General features: G+C 49.8%; 6 protein-coding genes across 6 annotated transcripts; 4 read left to right on the top strand and 2 right to left on the bottom strand.

The window, feature by feature from the left end:
- Positions 1-1,356: 1,356 nt before the first annotated feature.
- PENARI_c033G03595 (uncharacterized protein) lies at positions 1,357-2,322 on the top strand (the record flags this gene model as incomplete). Its single annotated transcript, XM_022636630.1, has 2 exons — positions 1,357-1,667; positions 1,740-2,322. 2 exons carry the CDS (start codon positions 1,357-1,359, stop codon positions 2,320-2,322), a joined length of 894 nt encoding a protein of 297 aa, XP_022483501.1.
- Positions 2,323-2,490: 168 nt separating this feature from the next.
- PENARI_c033G11827 (uncharacterized protein) lies at positions 2,491-2,820 on the top strand (the record flags this gene model as incomplete). The annotated part of the gene is made up of 1 exon (XM_022636673.1): positions 2,491-2,820. One exon carries the CDS (start codon positions 2,491-2,493, stop codon positions 2,818-2,820), a length of 330 nt encoding a protein of 109 aa, XP_022483524.1.
- A 3,987-nt stretch (positions 2,821-6,807) lies between these two features.
- Positions 6,808-8,901, top strand: ugd1 (UDP-glucose dehydrogenase; the record flags this gene model as incomplete). Its single annotated transcript, XM_022636667.1, has 3 exons — positions 6,808-7,030; positions 7,102-7,607; positions 7,663-8,901. The coding sequence occupies 3 exons, from the start codon at positions 6,808-6,810 to the stop codon at positions 8,899-8,901; spliced, it is 1,968 nt and encodes a 655-aa protein (XP_022483474.1).
- A 1,888-nt stretch (positions 8,902-10,789) lies between these two features.
- PENARI_c033G09379 (uncharacterized protein) lies at positions 10,790-11,605 on the bottom strand (the record flags this gene model as incomplete). The annotated part of the gene is made up of 3 exons (XM_022636654.1): positions 10,790-11,186; positions 11,270-11,540; positions 11,593-11,605. The coding sequence occupies 3 exons, from the start codon at positions 11,603-11,605 to the stop codon at positions 10,790-10,792; spliced, it is 681 nt and encodes a 226-aa protein (XP_022483528.1).
- Positions 11,606-12,650: 1,045 nt separating this feature from the next.
- On the bottom strand, positions 12,651-13,847 carry PENARI_c033G02388 (uncharacterized protein; the record flags this gene model as incomplete). Its single annotated transcript, XM_022636625.1, has 1 exon — positions 12,651-13,847. One exon carries the CDS (start codon positions 13,845-13,847, stop codon positions 12,651-12,653), a length of 1,197 nt encoding a protein of 398 aa, XP_022483497.1.
- Positions 13,848-14,122: 275 nt separating this feature from the next.
- PENARI_c033G11334 (sulfatase domain protein) lies at positions 14,123-16,837 on the top strand (the record flags this gene model as incomplete). The annotated part of the gene is made up of 2 exons (XM_022636670.1): positions 14,123-14,442; positions 14,521-16,837. 2 exons carry the CDS (start codon positions 14,123-14,125, stop codon positions 16,835-16,837), a joined length of 2,637 nt encoding a protein of 878 aa, XP_022483469.1.
- Between the last annotated feature and the right edge of the window lie 2,383 nt (positions 16,838-19,220).

Genomic DNA, 19,220 nt, shown 5'->3' with positions numbered 1-19,220 from the left:
TTCCATGTGTACGGTTCTCCTCCAATTTGAGTACGATGACGTGGGGTTTCACCTGACTGGCGCGCTGGGATATCTCTCTCACCGTCTCCATCTGTGTATCAAGCGTCTAGGCTAATCCCATAGGGGGTCCCTGGGGTGACGGAGTGATCAATGGAAGTGTGGCAGTGCCTTTGTTTCCAAAATGGTCATATGAATTGTTCATCCGCACACAGCAAGCTCTGGCAGCCTTGAGCGTATATGGAATTTGGCGGCATGTACATACCAGATAGCACAAACAGTGACTTACAATACGTTACTTACTTGCAGATTATACTACTCATGGCCCTGCTCATCACCATATTCAGCCTGTCAGCCCCTTTTTTTTCTTACTTTTCACTATCTAGCTCCATTCTAGTCTAAGCTAACATGTAATGATGTGACTAGGCTCTTCAGTGTCATCTTTTCCTCGGAGGGATGACCTATACTCCTTTTGATAATGATGATGATACCCACCGACCTGATCTATGGGGCCGGACTCCCTTGTACGCCCCCACCCCCGGTTATTACTTGGACCGTGAATCTATACCATCTGTCTGCCCTTCACCCAGCCCCGAGGAAATACTCAATGAACGTTCATCCCCCTTGCATCAACCACAGACCAGTGAAGTGGGTTTTCTGCTGGTAGTTGAATATGAAGACGGAGGAACGTGGGATGGACAATCTGCAAACTGTATTCAATACCAAATCGACTGGAAGGTTACTCTGAATAACCGGGTTGTAACAAAGGATACGGAACAAAACTTGGTTCTGCCACCCGGTTCTTACTGGGAAATGATAAACGAGAAAGACGGAAGTCTTTTGCGTCGGAAAATAGCCCGTGACCGACGCGTGAGACCAGACGATACTACTATTGTAAAAGATCGTTCCCAACGGGATTACCAAGCGTTTTGAGAGCACTGGTATTGATTGGACAACGGTGGAGAAGCAGCTGCTGGCGTGGGCCCACTTGTACCAAACAGAAACTCCAGCCTCTTCCGTTGGCTCTGAGATGGGACTATCTTAGACGGAGAGGTATGTTTGGCTAGGATTCCAGCGACGCGACCTACAGATGAATATTTTTTCAAAGACAGTAGGAAGAGTTTCTCAAGGAGCACATGCGGACCATTTGAAACTTGGCCCCCTAATGGCCCCATGTCACGCTAGCTATATAGGTAGAGCGCAGCGGTTAGCCAGCGGTTAGCCAGCGGTTAGTCAGCGGTGGGAAGAGATAAATCCACCCTGTTCAGAGGGGATGCACCAGAACATGTATTTGCATGCAAAGTTCTTCTGAAGCCCCTCCCTCTCTCTCGTACGTGCTTGTCACGTTTGGGAGTCGCAATGACTTCTTCCAGCCCTCCTGCGCTGACTACAACCTTTACACCACCAGCAGCATGTACTACCGATACGTGGATGATTGAGAACCTGTCAGGTACAGATTACTACACGACAACTGTAACGACGGGCCTCACTGGCTGGTGGCTTAACCTTGGCCCGACGGACTGGAGTACTTGCTTGCCTTCAGGCTATGCGCAGGCGACTGATTTTTACTACTCTCCTGGTATTTGTCCATCGGGCTATTGGACAGCCTTCCAGTCGGCCTATACTTCTAGTGGTGAGGCTGCTGAAACCCATGCCACCTGCTGTCCAATGTGAGTGCAAGCATCTTGGATCGTTTTTATCGTAGATTAAGGACTTGTATTAACTTTATATTCTCCGTTTAGTAACTACAGCGTCCAGACTCGAAGCGATCTGCTTTGGTTTACAACGAATCAATGCACCTCTCGACACACCGAGCTAAGCGTTTGGACCTACACTCAAGGGGGGATAGTTTCTAGCTTGACGACCACGGCAGACGGTATCAACGCCAAAGGTGTCTCTATTCGCTGGCGTGCCTCGGACCTTGTTACCGCCACTGCGACGAGCGCATCGCAAATCACAACTAGCACAGGAATCCGTGGTCCCACAGCAACACCAACATCAACAGCCCAGGAAACAAATCCATCCAACAGCGGGCTTTCGACTGGAGCCAAAGCAGGCATCGGTGTCGGCGTATCTTTGGGCGCTCTTCTCATATTTGCGGTGATAGTTCTGATATGGATGTTGCGGCGGAAAGGCAAGAAAGAAGACCCTTCTCCCGACGCAACAGAGCCTACACACTACAACAGATATATGCCGCCCATAGAACTTGAAGATACCGGAGCAGCGTACGGATACACGGAAGCCAAGTACAGGGACTCAAGCAGGTCAAGGACACTTCATGAACTGGACTCAAAACACATTGCTGCGGAGCTGCCCGCGCGATGATGTAATTAAAGAGAAAAAGAGAAACGGCCAAAAACCATACCAGCCCATGCAAATTGATACACAAGCGGAAACTGCGGAGGATGCCCGACATGCCAGCCAAATCTCTAGTACAACAAATTCCGCATCGATTGATCGTAGATCAGGGAAGGAGAGTTGCAGGTGCATGACATGAATGATACGTCTGACTTTCGCAAGATCCAAGCCGGAGAGCGCGTGAGACTGTGGAAAGTTGAACAGGAAAGCTCCATCAGCGGTAATGATGTTAACGATGAGAGCGATCATACCGAGCCACTCGGCAGTGATGATTCTCTACCGGCAGATCCTTGTGAATTGATCCGATTTAGTCGCACCGTCTCTGGAGTTGACTTCTTCCGTGGACTCGCAACTGCCGACGAGAGCTTACGCCCAAGTCCCTGGCAAGATAACCCACGCGACCCAACGCTCAGAGTGACAACGATGCAACCGCAGAGTTCAAACCGCAGCCATGATGGCATTTGAACAGCTTATACTGGATTTTGAGAGAAGCTCAATCACAGCAGCTCTAGACAACTATAGCACCATGGCCTGCCTTCATCAACCATTGTTTGATGTGCAGGAACCCGAAAGAGCAGGCGGTGGAGAGCGGGAAAAGAGAGAAAAAAAAGAAAAGGGTGAAATCCAGTCCCTGGCGAAGTGGCATCAGAACTGTCAAATATCCCTCTAAGGAAAAGATATCTCGTCTCCGCGCTCGCACATCTAATGCTGGCCAAATGGGTCTAGATGACGATGACTATTTTTTTGTCCCCGGACGAGGAATCGACCGAGAATGAAGAAGATGACATGGCAATTGAAGGACCGCAATCTCACAGGGCGGACAGAAAAGAGAAGGAAAAAAGGAAAATTAAGGATGATGGCGGTGATCTAGGAGATCATATCTGTAAAGTTCCAAGTCTAACCTCTCCTGACAGCTTTGAAAGTCTGTGTTACGATGGACAACATTGGGAAGGGATGAGATTCAACCGATTCCCACTAGCATGAGAGGGTATGAAAGACAATCTGTGGTTGATGTATACGTTAAAATTTCATGGAGAAGAGTTATAGTGCCTAGATAATGATGCGACGCTATCAAGATCTGGGATGCTAGTAGAGGCGCCTGGCGCGTAAGACAATCGAAAACCGGGACTTTGCTATCGTGTCCCTTGATGATATCAGCCTGCGCGTTCATACCAATATTGGCGCCAAAGCCGAGAACGGAGCATCAAACACGCTGCAGATACTTTCACGTTGCTACAGCATCGTGACCAGTGATTAGACGGAGACCACGTACTGTAGTCGACGTGATAGCGGCTGTCGCTCATATCTGCACACGATCGAAGCCCCCAGGGTCTGTGTCAGCCTATGTGCCTGGTACCAGTGGTCGGCAGACGCCAGTAACGAACAAAAGCGGCAGTAGAGAGCAACAGCTATGGGAAACACAAATCAGAATTTAGGCTACCATGGTCAGTCCTCTACAGCAGTAGCACAGCCTTCATCATGTATGTAAGAGTATATGAAGCTAAAGGCTTTGCGGAGAAAAAGGAAGAAAGGGAGGACGGCGCGCGTGGATCAAGCTAGCTCGCCAGATCTGCTCCATTTCTCTGAGAGCCTTGCCTAGAACATTCAACAGTATCCATGTTTTACTGTATTGTATAATGACCCATTCAGCCCTGAAACCCAATACTTCGTGGGACAAAATACGACTAAGCAGGGGTTGTTTCCTGAGTAACCCGATGCGGATCACGGTGGTTTCGGGTACGAGCCGAGAAACAATGCGTGACTCTCCATAGAGGACGTGAGTCTCCATAGGGTGTTTTCGAAATTGACTGCAGCTGCGCTACATCTCCTCTACTGTCAAACCTGCATGCCGAAAGTCCTCTGCGCTTCCCCCCCTGGCACCGACCGTGTCAACACACCATTCAAGGAAGGTATCGAATCCTTGATCCATGTTATCTTCGTAGGACTGCCAATGGCGCCGAATGAAAGCTTTTAGCTCAGCAAAGAACTCCTCATTGGGATTGAGATCTGGAGAATATGGAGGCAGGTATACTAGCTTCACACCGGCTACATCTGCTCTATTCGGTCAGAGTGATGAAATGATGCGTTGTCCATGACTAGCACAGACATCGGGTCAGGCCATTTCCCACAATGGCGGAGCAGTTGCTCATTGAAATACTCAAAGACGGACGCATCACTCGAGCCTTGGAAAACTCGAGAGAAAACAATCCCATCTTGAGCATATGCAGGTAGTATCTGATATCGCTGATCGCGATGGAATTTGGACACTTGAACCGGTGTCACCCCTAATGGAGACCAACCAGTTCGCCTGAAGCCAATCCTTTTATCACACCCAGATTCATCCACATACACAAGGTGGGACGATCTAAAATCCGAGATAAAGTGGGAGTATTCATCGCGGAGGTCATGATTACGCTCTCTGGTCTTGACCCGGGCATTTTTTTTGCGACCAGCGTTTTGGTGCAAGAGCGCGACTGATGCTGGACTTGGTAGTTCGGATATCAAACTCATCCCACAGAAAAAGTGCCATCTCATCAAGATATAGGTTAGGCTTTTCGAGCAGGTGGTCACAAAGGGCTTCCAGCATAACCGAACTGATACTTCGTGGCCTCACCTTTATTGGGGGGTGCTTTGACGCTACCAAATGTCCGAATATTGGAAGAGATTCTTAGGATGGTACGCTTGTTGCAGCCAGCAGCCTTTGCCATCTGCGACATAGATAACTTCCCACTGCGGAGCATATCATGTATAAGCTCATGCTTCGAAATGGGCTAGGTTGGGCGCCATCTTGGTGTGACCACTCGTGATTTTAAGATTTGCCCGTACCAAGGGACGTAGGCTTCTTAAGTGCGGTATCAAGGTGTCGAGCTTGTATCAAATTACAAGTTAATACACCCCGCTACATATCTGGCTTTAAGCAACGTAATTTTCAATACCATGATAATGCAGCTTTTCGACTTTCTTAAAACTGATGTATAGTGTTTAAGATTCTTATCGATAGCTATCGAATGACAAAGGCATCAAAAGAAACAACGTGGTTGCTGAGATATCAAGTTGTAATTTATCTCATTTACTAAGGTGTTTTGGGGTGTCCAGCTCGGTGGTGTCCAGCTTGGTAGTGAAATACGTTAATTTAGAGACATTAAGTTATTCTGTATGGCGGAGTGATCCCGACGATCATTCCGCTCTGGTGTCTGAGGGGTGACCCTGAGTACATACGAACACCATTCCCGAGCGCACGTGTTCCTCTCAGACCCGTGTGGTGGTTATGGCCGAGAAAATAGGGTGACAGTTAGACCCGTTGGCATCCCTATCCGACAATTTGCGTATAGATCCGGGAATGAGAATAAAAGCAATGGCGAAGCGCCCGTAAAAAAAGCCATACGGCTGTGTACACAGTGCAAGACCGTAAATTGAATTTGAAAGTCGACCAAAGCCACGTCTGGTTAGCCTCGAGGATCAACGAGAAGACAAAAGACCCACCGACCTTTAAGGCTGAGAGACCGGGGTATCCGACCATCCTGCGATCCCAGCCAAGAGGTTGTACAAGTAGAATATGATACCTAAGTACGGAGTAGCGATCCTACTGAATACATGTAGGCGGGATTCCGATAGACCCCTTTACTCGGATTCCTTTAATTCCCCTTGAAAAGTGGCTGCGATGGATAAGATATATCGGAGTTCGTTCAGCACATGTTCGACGGAAGCCCCGGGATTCGTCCACGGGCTGGGCCGCCAAGCTCATGAGTCCCAGCTCAATACCTCGAAATACAATTTCACGTTTCCTTATATTTTATAGTCTACTTAGTCCACTTCTCATTTCGTTTACTGGAACTGGCTTAATCGGACCCGTTATGGTGATACTTACCCGAGGACGATGGAAAAGGCAAGATATGATGTCATGGTCGTTCCAACCAGAGAGTAAGGATCATGAATTTGAGTGCAGGTGCAACGTCAGCTGCATAGAGACTACGTATACTTCTGCTATCGGACTCGGTAGGAAAACATGCACGAATCTGCGCCGATCCCAAGGCAACGAGTAAGGAGGGTGCTTCCAATCGCATGTATTCACGATCTTCATCTCCCGTCCCAAAACCCAAATTATGCAATACCGCGCGGTATTTCAAATGGTCGTATAATTAGAACAGGGGTATATCTCAATACTGTACGAGTAATGACTCGATGCGTGGAACCTTCCCTGGGGTATCTAGTATGGTTTACGAGAGGATGCTCCTCTCCGTCCCTCTGATTCATTGATTTGGATCTCACGAATGTTACCTTGGCAATCGAAGGACCCAAAATTAGCAATAAGCCACCATATTTCCTGCTTAATTCCCCGGGTTCTTGAGTGAACTTGCACGAATGTCTCTCTTATTGAGAAGCTTCACCCTTACTTGATCTTTCACCTCCAACATCCCTCCAAGCCGTCAGGAGTCCTCAATTTTGCACGGGATGGCTTTAGTTCCGGGCTCAGTTTGCTGTTCTGAGACGGTCATCTCAGCGGATGCCTCGACTGTGCCGACAACCCCCGATGACAGTCTGAATGGTGGGACAGATGAGCTCGACGAAGAATCCAACGGCAGCAGAACCACTGTGACAGAAGACAGCGATCCAGAATCTATCACCAGTGTCTCACACGTTCGGAGTATTTGCTGTGTTGGTGCTGGATATGTCGGTACGTCCAAATCTATTCGCAATGACGCTGCCATAGCTCCCGACAGGAGAGATACGCTAACTCTCGAAAAGGTGGACCAACTGCAGCTGTTATCGCGTACAAGAACCCACGTCTTCGAGTCACCGTTGTGGATAAGGACGAACGTCGGATTCGGAGATGGAACTCCCAACATCTTCCCATCTATGAGCCCGGTCTTGCCGAGATAGTTCGCATTTCACGAGATGGACTTCGTGGTGACTCGACTCCGGCCTCTTCTGACGAAGCGACCTCAGAGCCACAGATTTCTACTGAAGGACAACAAGAGAATGCCGAGTCAAACAGCACAGTTGCATCATCGGACAGGAAACCAAACTTGTTCTTTTCCGCCAACGTTGCCAAGTGTATACGCGAGTCGGACATTGTCATAATTGCGGTCAACACTCCCACCAAGATGCGAGGATCAGGTGCAGGTAGTGCAACTGATATGACAGCATTTGAGGCCGTGGCTGCAGACGTCGTGCAACATGCCAGAAATGGTGCGATTATTGTGGAGAAATCGACAGTCCCTTGCAGGACAGCCCAGATGATTCAGGAGATGGTATGTCACACTTACTTCTCTATAACCATAGTTCGGCACTGACAAGACTTTATAGATCTCTGTTCGTCGGCCAAGTGTGCACTTTGAGATTCTGTCGAACCCGGAGTTCCTTGCAGCAGGAACTGCCATCCAAGATCTATTGCACCCCGACCGAGTCATCATCGGTTCTGCAACAACGGAGAAGGGACAAGTCGCCGCCGAGACCTTGGCTCAAGTTTATGCTGGATGGGTGAACCGATCCCGCATCATCACCACAAACATCTGGTCGTCGGAATTAGCCAAACTTGTAGCTAACTCTATGTTGGCTCAGCGGCTTAGCAGTATCAACAGTATCTCGGCCATTTGTGAAGCCACAGGTGCAGAAATCAATGAAGTCTCTGCTTCGATTGGAATGGACTCCCGAGTCGGCGACAAGTTCCTTCGGGCAGGCATTGGATTTGGCGGTAGTTGCTTCAAGAAGGATGTCCTCAGTCTCGTGTATCTTGCCGAGTCCTTGGGATTGAAGGAGGTCGGAGCATACTGGCGCCAAGTGGTGACCATGAATGAGTACCAGCGCAACCGCTTCACCAGTCGTGTCATCAAGTGCCTAAACAACACTCTGGTCGGCAAGAAGATTACCTTGCTCGGCTATGCCTTCAAGAAGAACACCTCAGACACCCGAGAAGCTCCTGCCCTTGAAATTATCAAGACATTGCTCGATGAGAACCCTGGAGAAATTGCAATCTTTGACCCTTGCTGCAACCCTTATGTGGTTGAGAGCGAGATTCGCCAACTCCAGTCACTTGGACCTCCGGCTTTGAGAGACGATGGTGGTGCTGTGAAGGTCTACTCTGATGCGTACGAGGCATGCGCTTCATCAAATGCGATCCTCATTGTCACAGAGTTTGATGAGTTCCGAAACAGCGACCCTGTTTCTTCTCCAGACCAGAAATCCGAATCTGCAGTTTCTGGTCAGAACATTCCCACAATTGCACAGGAAGCGATGATCTCTAAGCTCTCCAAGCCAGAGGAGAGCAAGAATACAGCTTCTTCCCCGTCAATCGAGGATAGGTTGATCTCTCAACCTGATTGCGCTGCTGATTGCCCGGATTGCCAGCGGGAGAACGGACGCGACATTCCAGCGCGCAAACTAAGTGAAGATATTCCCAAGAAGCAGGTTGACTGGGAGAGGATTGCCGAAAACATGCAAACACCCAAATGGTTGTTTGATGGACGGTGCATCATAGAGACCAAGAAGATGACCGAATTGGGTATTCGAGTCGAAAGCATTGGCTCTTCGGGCGATGCCTTTTAAGTTTTGCAACGTCTCTCTGTGAGCTTTACCCAGCGGGTCGGCAGCGTAAGTATCACCGGCGTGGTTGATTTCGTTTTCTGTCATCATGATTATACCAAGTGTTTAAGTGTCCTAGACTGTTCATGTAGATGAGTGAGATATGCAGATGTACCATAGTGGACCTCCATAGTTAATATAGGACTCAAATGGGCCCAGAGCCTTAGAGAGATGGGGTTCTCAGTAATCCAGTTCACTAGAGTATCCTGGCATGGTTGAACTATTTGCCATCCGAAAGGCATGAACCATTAGGACTGTCCAGCGGAAAAACAAGAATAATAGACAGCACCTGCACTATATACGAGAATATATCCAGATAGAGAGAGTGCAAGCAGACCAAAGAGGAGTTAGGAGACACGTTGATAAAGTGGCCTTTTAGAGTCTTTGTCATCACCCTCCTGTTGTGGATTCGCATTCCAAAGAGAGGCGAACTCTCTTGAGACTGACCCAGGCGTCCCGACCTATTGGTCGTTCCTCACCAGCAGTGGATACTGCATCGAGGCTATCAATGTCAGACATCTGAGGAGGCTCCGGAACTCTCTTATGAATGGCGTAGCCAGTAGAGATAAATAGAGGGTGAAAACGACCATGGCGATTACACCAGTCGTTTTATTCAGTTGAAAAGGGCGAAGGCCACAAATATAGTGCTGACGGAAGCAGGAGCGCAGAATATATATTTGCACTACTATCGCATTCCGTTCCGCCAAGATAATAGAGACGACCCAGAGAAAAGGCACCGAGGATGTTGGCAAGCCCAGATCCCGTAACGTTGCCAAAGGGCTAGGGGCTTGTAGTGTTGTAGGATTGCTGCAATAACTACAGCTAACTTGCGATACGTTATCGACATAAATATAATAGTGTAAAGGGAACGAGCAACTGTGGTAGCTCTTCATACCCAGCGCCAGCTGTCAGAGGAGCATAAGGTTCGGCTAAATGCCAAGCCACCGTCCCGCAATGACAGTACGGCCAAGAAAGTTTGTCTGCCCATAGCTAAGGTCGAAGACACCCGCAATCAACGTTAGCTGTTGAATGTGCTACTGTAGTGTGAATTTCTGTTGTTGCCTAGCAAGAAAGTTTGAAAGTAGCGATGGATGAGTCATTGACTTTGGCTGGTCACATGATCACAACCTCGGACTCGGCAGCCACTGATGGGCTCGGTTTTGGAAAGCAACGTCATATAATATACAGTACATCTCGAACCTGGTGTCACAACCTACATACTTCGATAGTTCGGAAAACAATCGTAGAATGTAGGCGGTGACACAAGTTTCGAGATGTACTGTAATACCATGGTGGAGATTCATTCCAAGTCCATCGATACGCGTTTTTATGATGTTTGGAAATTAGGTTCTTTATCTCTTTTCTCCAGGCTTCAATTATAGCGTGGGACCAGTAATTATTGATCCGTTTACACAAATCAACATTCGAAAATTCAAGAATATTAATTGCTATCGCGGTCAATGGCACTATTTAGCATTGCCAACACTCGGGTCAATCATCTAAATCATATAAATTTGGAGGTGTGGAAGGACTTATGGCTTATGCCTCTATATATTAATACCCATTCCCGCGAGGTCCTAGAAGTAAATGAGGAGCCACTTCCCTCCCTTCTCATACAGTCGCAGGCCAGAACTCCTTTCACACCCTGACGTTTATACAATCTACATGATTAACCCGAGGCACACGAAAATGGGCAGAAAGGAGGTAGAAAAAGAGAGGCCAAAGGAGGGCGAAAACAATGCGTGAAATAATATCCTCGCATCGAGGCTTTCGTGTAATGTCCAATACTTCATGGCACTGTATACACATTCATGACCCCTGGTGTATAACAGATCCATTATACGGCTATCCGTCAGTTGCGACTGCCATTCCAATTGATCGTACCTGCGCTATGACCGATCTGTAGACCCCCCTCATTGTGACTATGTGAGAAATCGATGTTATATGTGTTGCCACGTGGGACAGACAATGTCGAGAGTATTTGGGAAACAACGCCAGAGGCAGATTGGTCGGCTTCTAGTAAACGGGATTGCTCTTCGGTCTCTCGAATGGCCAGAGTTCGCTGGCGGTCGTCTTCCTCATCTTCGTCCTCTAGGCTTTCAAGGTCCTTCCTGCGCTGCAAAGCTTCGTCTTGTTGTATTTTTGTGAGCTCGATGTGCTTCTGGATAGCAGTCTCGAGAACTCGTAGTTGTTTCTCAGTCTCTTGCCGTGCAGTTTTGGACGCATCTTCGGACCGTACTAGAATGATTCTTCGATGGATTAGCACATGTTTTCTGAATGGACCTGCATCCTGAATGTCCGGATCTTCTCTCTGTTCCATAAGCCGACTGACAGTCGATCCCTGATGGAAAGCTCCGTGGTATTAGAATGCTTCGTCCATTTCTCAAGCCTCTTTGAAAACTTGTCGCACGCCTGCCCGCATTTGTTCACTGCTTCAGCAATGCCGGTTCTCTCCAGATCCTGTTTTGCTGCGAGATATGTCGGTTCATCAGAAATCTGAAGATCCTCGAGGGTGGAGAGTGGATGCCGTATAGCTTCCAACTCAAATGTCACGTCTTGCATCACATCGTTCGCTTCGTCGAGGCCATCTTCCCCGAAGTTTACTAATGCTGGATAGAGCGAATTCTGTGATCCCAATAGCGCCGACGGAGATACTGAAGGGGTCCATGTGTGTAGAATGAGACGGCAGAGTCCTTCAAGTGACGCAGATGGATATCAAGAGAAATAAGGTGCTAGGTAACTCTATCAAGCTCTGCGGATATCAGGTGAGAACATCGTGACCACAAGATTGCACCTATCCGGGCACAAAGCAAGATGATGACTATTGAATGTCAAAACGTGGCGGACTTCTATTGGCGGCGCTAAGGCTGAACATACATGAACATATTGTATGTGAGTATGGCGGGTTTCTATATATACTCTCCCCTTGACCACAGCATTAAGCGCCGGATATGAGGGACTGAGGGTACTGAGCAGAGTAGTGTGTTTGGCTTGTTTGCAGATACGATACTGCTCTACAGAAGCAAGTCTTATACTGTTATGGACAGCCGTAGTGCCAAGAAAGGACTTCAATGACAGAATAACTGTAATAGGTATAGCATGCTTCGAGGGTTTGAGAAAGATATCTGTAAACGGTGCAAGCGATGTCAATCCCGTCTGGATAATCTAAAGTTCTATTTCCGTACCCTATAGGGCGGCAATACGGAGAGTGATTTAAGGAGAACTACAAGTGAGACAGGGGGCCCGGGATAACCGGGCTGAAACAGGGGCAAAATCGCGACATCTACGGCCAATGAATCTCTGACAACAAGCCTCTTGCGTAAGAGGGCTTGGCACTTCGGGATAACGAAATAGGATACGGTTAGTTTAGCCCTATAGAAGCGCCCCCATCGACATACCATGATTTAGGACGAGAACATTTACAGTAGATTACAGAGCATGAATATTTATACAACGATTTATTGGATATATAAATGTGGTTATAACAATGGAAAACCGGACGCCAACTCTATAAAATCCTTCCAAAACTCCCCTCAATTGATGCGAGGTTAGGTAGGTGGCTGAAGGATGCCGCACGCCAAGCGGGACACATTGCTTCGCCAGGATAAGCACTGTGCCGTTTAGCGTTCAGGATGCTGATTATGGATATGTCAGGATTAGGTATGTCGTAAATGTACAAGCCAGTGTTGAAAGGCTCGCGACTCCAGAATAGTCTACGTCTTTGGTTTGGGCCAGCCATCAATGTCAGCAAAGAAACGCGACCGGTAGATCTCGTCCCCCTGTCTGATCTCATGCCGCACGCCATCCACAACAAGACTCGTGTGGTTGCCGCGGAAGAGTTGCCAGAGAGACTGCACGTATAAGAAGCTGCCATCGGGGGCCAGGCTGAACCCTTTCAGGTCCGACTGGGGCAGCTCTTCGTATTTGCCTTGGCGGTTGATCCCATGGCGATCGTTGGTGGTGCATTCGAAGCCAGGCATATATTTATCGATAACCTCCTCGTAGGCGGCAGTGAACTGCATCGTCGGAATGTCAAAAGCGTGCAGGCCGATGTCGTTGGAGACGAGGAAAACGCGCTCGTTAGGGACGGGCACCAGATCATGCGGTCCTGACCACCAGCTGTACCCGTGGCCCCATTCGGTGTCGATATCGTAGTAATGCGGGAATCGGAATCGGTAAGCTTGATCTTCACGCAGGAGACCAGTCGCGGCATCAAATGGGTAGCCCTGGATGACGCCGTAGGCAGGCACCGGATCGGAGCCATCCGCAGCCGCATCGGTCCCCGCCGCCCACAACATCTGGCCCTGTTCATCCCAAATCAACGCGTGAATGGCGCGTAGGCCCTCGATAGTTTGTAGGATTGGAGGTTCATCGACGAGCGGATTTGCCGTGCTGATGTTGTAGACTTGGATGCCATCCCAGGGTCGCTGGCCGGTGGTGCCCACCGCAAGGCGGTCCCCTGGTAACGGTTCCAGAGTGTGGGCATTCCATAGCATGGGACTGTCTCTGCTGAGGGCGAAGGTGATCTTCTTATCGAGGGAGGGTCGATCGGGGGTGTGGTTGATGACGACGATGAGGTTGCTGTAGATGGCGGCGACGCTGGTACCACCTCGCATCCACTTCATGTCGGTCGCATCGTTCGCATTGCTGTATAGCCCGCTCCGAATACGAGGCGGAAGGTCCTGCGCGACATCCGACCGTTCCCAACTCCATTTCACCACGCCCTGTCGGTCATGGATTCGGAGTACCGGGGGATGGCCGTAATCGCCGGTGATGATATCTTCGAAGCGCCCCTGGGCGGGAATGACCTGTTGATTCTCGGCTCGGAGACGGGGTTGCGGTTCAATGGGAGGTATATCAAAAGCGAGTGGCTCAAACAAGAGCGACACCCATCCCAAAAGGCCCAACATGGTAATGTGGCAGGTGGACCATTTCCCAGAAGAGAACAAGGCAGGGAAAAGGCAGAATATTTTTAGGAAATCACGTATCGGGCGGAGCGGGGCCAAGACTTGGCGTTTGGGGGCTGAAGAGGAACAATTGGAGGAAAAGAGGGAAAAAAGAGGGCATGGACGGAGGGTCCAAGGAGAGACTGCGACCCTGTCTCCACGCAACCCTGGCTCTCTCCAACCCCGTTCTCTTCTCTTCTTTTTTCCAACTCCTCATGCCGGGGGAGAGTACATAAACCATGAAAGTCGTTCATGCTGTCCAGTCGTACTTGAGTCACGGCATTCGTCGTGTTCGCGTCTCCCCTGCTGAGACCCTGGATGCCGTGTGGGACTTTGCCCGCCGCTACTTTTTTACCTTGGCCTTTCTCTCGTTGTTCAGCGCCAAATGCCTGCATCTTTACGCTCACTTGTACTCTCTACCGGCCCCGCGGTTCTTCCTGTGGGGAATTACTTTCTTTTTCCAGGATGTCGCGATCCTCTTACTCTTCCGGATCTTCGCGCAGAAGATCGCGTGGCGACCTGGAGCCGCGCTGGTAGCTTTGGTGGTCATCCCAGCTAGGTAAGTGTCCACGTGCCCCCTGACGGACCCCCGGTCGACGACCTCAGTTCCCTTGGGATGCTAATCAGGAGAGCACAGTTTGATCGTCTCGTTCATGGCCTCGGCCAATGCCTCCTTTTACGTCTTCACCGGCGCCGAAATCCACTGGCGCCAAGCCAAATCCTTCAACGGCGACGCCGCCGCTATCCATACTCTGCTCACCGGGTTGACGGGTTTCCTCATCGTCGAGGGCATCCTGCTGACCGTGTCGCTGTTTGCCGCTCGTACCATCCATGCCATCACAGGAGGAATCCTGCATGTGTGGGCGTGGCCCGTCCGGTGGGTGGCGGCGCGCGTGCGACCACACGTGGAGCCCTTCGTCCACCGAGTCTGGCCTCGCACTCATCATGAATCCCTTCCGGACCCCCAAATCTACGAACAGATCGCCCTGGAAGACAATGCGGACCTCAGCGACGAGGAGGAATCGGACACCCTGTTGAACACCCAGCTCCCCAACCCACTCCCGGAAAACAAGCGGGTGACCGATGGGGTGCCACAACGGGCCCTCGTCCTCACTTTGTTCAGTCTGTTTCTCCTCCTCCGCTTCCTGCGACCCTCCGATCCAGTATACATGTACCTCTCGACAACGTTGCCATTGACCACCATCGTGGAGGGCGCTCACCGAAACTCTCCCGTGGACACCACCGGCATGCCAGACTACTTTGGTCATTTGGAAGGTCTCTCTGCATTGCACCCCCCGCCCCGATGGGGATGGATGCCGAACCCGGTCCCAGAGGGTTTCACGGACTGGGATCCGACAGACCCCTTGGCTCTGCACTACAACCCGCGGGAGGATCCATTGCATATCTCGAACCTGAACAAGCCAGTGCTGGAGGAGATCCACAATGCCCTGGCCAGCGGCGATGTCAAGATCAAGCACGTGGTATTCTTGAAGCTGGAGAGTGCCCGCGCCGATATCTTCCCGCTGAAGAAGGATGAGTTCATGTACAAGCGCATCGCCGAGACGTGGAAGGACAAGAAGATTCCTCCCGAGGTCCAGGACCGCCTGTCAAACCTCACCCGCACGGCCGAGTATCTGACCAACTTCCCCAACGGATTCGACCATGAGGATACCCGCTTCCCTCGCAAGGCCTACGGTGGTGTGAGTGCCAAGAACGCGGTCACCACGTCGACTTACACCCTGAAGAGTCTGGCGGGCAGTCTCTGTGGTCTCTCCCCACTGGTCGCGGACTTCAACCGCGAGTTTGAGCACCACGTCTACCAGCCGTGCTTGGCCCACGTCTTCAACATGTTCAGCAAGCAGCCCGATATCAGCAGTGAGTCCGACGACTTCACCAAGTGGCCGTGGCACCCCATGTTCATGATGTCGGTCACCGAAACCTATGACAACCAGGAGAAGTTGACTCCGGTGTTGGGATTCCATGACAAGCAAACCAAGGAGACCATCACCAAGCCGACTGCCAAGCACTATCCGGTGACATCCAAGGAGGTAAACTACTACGGCTTTGTGGAACAGGAGCTCCGTGAATACATCCGCGATGCCATTGACGACGCCGAGGCCAACCATGAACGTTTGTTCCTCACCCACCTCACCAGTACCACCCACCACCCGTGGGGAGTTCCCAACGATGACTTTGACGAGATCATGGGCTCATCAGCAGGTCCCAACAACGACCTGAACCGATACCTGAACTCGGTTGGGTACGTGGATGATTGGTTGTCCGAGATTATCGACATCCTGGAGGAGAAGGGAATCGCAGATGAGACCCTGTTCGTCATGGCTGGTGACCACGGTCTCTCCCTTCCGAATGACGGTGGTGTCACTCCCTACGACAACCCTCACATCGGCAGTTTCCAAGTTCCCATTGTGCTTGCCCACCCCAAGTTGCCTCCCATTGAGATTGACAGCCCGGTCATCAGCAGCCAGATTGTTCCCAGTATCATCGACTTGCTGATTGAGTCGGCCTCCCTCAGTGAGGACAGCACCAAGGCCGCCCGGGACCTCCGATCCCTCTACGAAGGACAATCCCTGATCCGCCCGCAGATCACCGAGCAAGATGGTCGCCAAGCCTGGCACTTCACAGTCATGAACACTGGCGGTTCATGGCTCTCGGTGCGGTCCGCCGCACGACCAGAATTCCGTCTGGTTATTCCCCTGGTAAACGATGTCGAATGGCGATTCTCCGATCTCTCCAAGGATCCCAACGAGCTAAGCCCGATCGAGCGCTTCAGTCTGCCGGATTTGGCTTCGACGATCAGCAAGCGCTACGACGAAGACGCTCTCAACTGGCTCTACAACGCCGCTTACGTCGCCAATTGGTGGGTGACGGAGAACTGGGACCGCTGGCGCTTCTCCCCAGAAGCGGAGAAGAACAAAACAGAATCAGCCGCGTGAGCTGATTGGCATATTCACATTTATCATCTCATCTATTTAATATACTTGCATGCCATGTGTCTTTTTTGGAACGGGCACTCTGAGCGACGATATTATGTCACCCGCACAGCCCAGAGTCCAATCCGGTCGCCACGGAGTTGGATCCTGGACATCACAGGGTCGGGATTATGAGACATGCAGTAGATGTCTGTTGTACCATCGCGACAGCCTGGCCGTGCCGGTCTGGCTGGGCATAGCCTCGAAGTTGAGACGCGCTCATGTTTCAAAACATCTCCCGATCCGCATCAAGACGGCAGGTCGTTCGGAGTAGAAGCGATTTTCATTCATGTTCTTGTGTATATATCCAATCTATCCCCTTTTTTGTACTTGGTATTCGCATGTGCATTCTGGTTCAATGAAAATATGGGTTTTTTCTTTCACTACTGCTCGACGTGTAAACTGGAGACCCAGTGGGTAGGTCATACTGTAGTTGAAACGCTTCCAAGTCTGAACTAATGCATGGAACAACGCGTGGGTTCAAACAAGCTATGTGTACATGACTCGTAGATGATGTGATGGTTGGATTCGGCCTAGCTGCACGTGCAGGATATCAGTATCAACCCTTTCAATCTCTCAGCTTGAGGTATTGTATTCGTGATTTAGATCCCAGATATAAGAAATCATTGGTTATGCTAGGTTTGGATAAACGCGCAGACATTAACTGCTATTGTGCATGTTGGGTAATTGTATTATATATATCTGCAGGGTTGGTAGGTTTCGGGCCGACCCTTGCGAACTAACACATTGGAAAGGCCAATCCATTTCAGTAGAGTACACAAGAGAAATGTTCCAAGGTTGAGTGTATTACTCCGTGCCAGTAATTCAGAGCTGTTGCAGGGCATAACGCAATGCAATTCTTGCAAAACAGGGGCTGGTTCCCCACCGGTAATTTCCGGCACTTGCACACAATACCGATCTCAAAACACTGTAGCATTACCACACTTTTGCACCTTGACACAGAAATGGTCTAAGACGTACTGGAAATAAATTAGCACCATGTGATGCATTGCGCCTAAGAGTACAGAGTCTACAGAGTATAGTACGGGAATTGGGCATTATCTTACTACAGAGGCACCGCAGGCAATGCGAACCACCCGAAACTGTTTTTCCCCGCACTAATTCAAGATATCTGCACACAATATAGTCATCGTGGAAGATCCAACATGCTGCCGTAGATTATAGTACAGCGTTCGGAGTACAGTCAAATGGACAGTGTTGATACTCATTTTAAATGGCATGGCAATTTGACATGACCAAAATAGAATCAGAACGTGAGACGCAGTTTCGGCTGAAACAGCCGACAGTCAAAGCGTATAGATCACACTTAGATACGAGAGTTGGGAATAGAAACGGGAGACGGGATGCTTCCCGTATAGATCGGATTGGGCGCTTTGGCCTATTGACAGTACCAAAGTGTGCATACTCTAGTTATAGCCCGTTCATACCATCATAGTGGTTCTGACCAAGTTCAGCCGTGATTCCCGAATAGTGTGGGTCTCATCTTACATCTACAATACATCTACCCCTCACATGGTGGTTTGTTGTAGTGGCATATGCAGCGGAATCATCTTACTACATGTAATCGGGCCTAGTTTAAGTTTGATATATGAGGGGGATCAGTACTGGAGGAGGGTTCGAGGAGAGATGTAGTGTATCCTTCTGACATCTGCCAATTTCGGTCTCGGCAACTTCGGTAATAGGAAACCCCACGAACTGGATCGAGTCATGCTGATCAATTGCGTTCACGGGTCAAATCATATGGAATAGGATATCTCCAAGTGGAGATCCGTTCTTCTATATAAAAAAAAAAGAATTTGCGAACAGAAAGGGTTGAATATGATGAGTGGTGACGTGTCCACAAAAGTAAGCCTATAAGTACATCATGTACATGCCAGGGATTCTTGCAGCCGTCAAAAGTACGGAACGAAAGATTTGGAATTCTAGGATTCACGTCAAGGAGCGAAACACACAGATGTTTTGCCAGGCGCCATTTACTAATATACATGTACGAAACTAGTGTTATAAGCGCCCCACTCTGTCGAAGCGAATCTGTTCTTCAGCCGGCCACTAAATGTCCGTGATTCACCTGTTCCTCGTTCACCTCCACACGACCCATCAACCTAATGCATCTCGTCGAACTAGACTGAATGGACCCAGCCACCCCCCCTTTTCAATCTCTCCGGAGCTCCTCGGGATCTTGGATTGCCGGATATACACTGGCCTGGTACGTTTCCAACGACGCTGGAACGACGTTGGAAAGGATTGTCAACCCCTCGTGTCAACATACATGACATTGGAAGCTACATCTGCACGGATCGAGGCAAGACTCAATATCCAAGTGGAT

This window comes from Penicillium arizonense (genome assembly GCF_001773325.1).
Source record: "Penicillium arizonense strain CBS 141311 chromosome Unknown PENARI_contig033, whole genome shotgun sequence".
Taxonomy (NCBI): Eukaryota; Fungi; Ascomycota; class Eurotiomycetes; order Eurotiales; family Aspergillaceae; genus Penicillium; species Penicillium arizonense.
The sequence above is the reverse complement of the archived record's forward strand: the minus strand, read 5'-3'. Positions and strand labels throughout refer to the sequence as shown.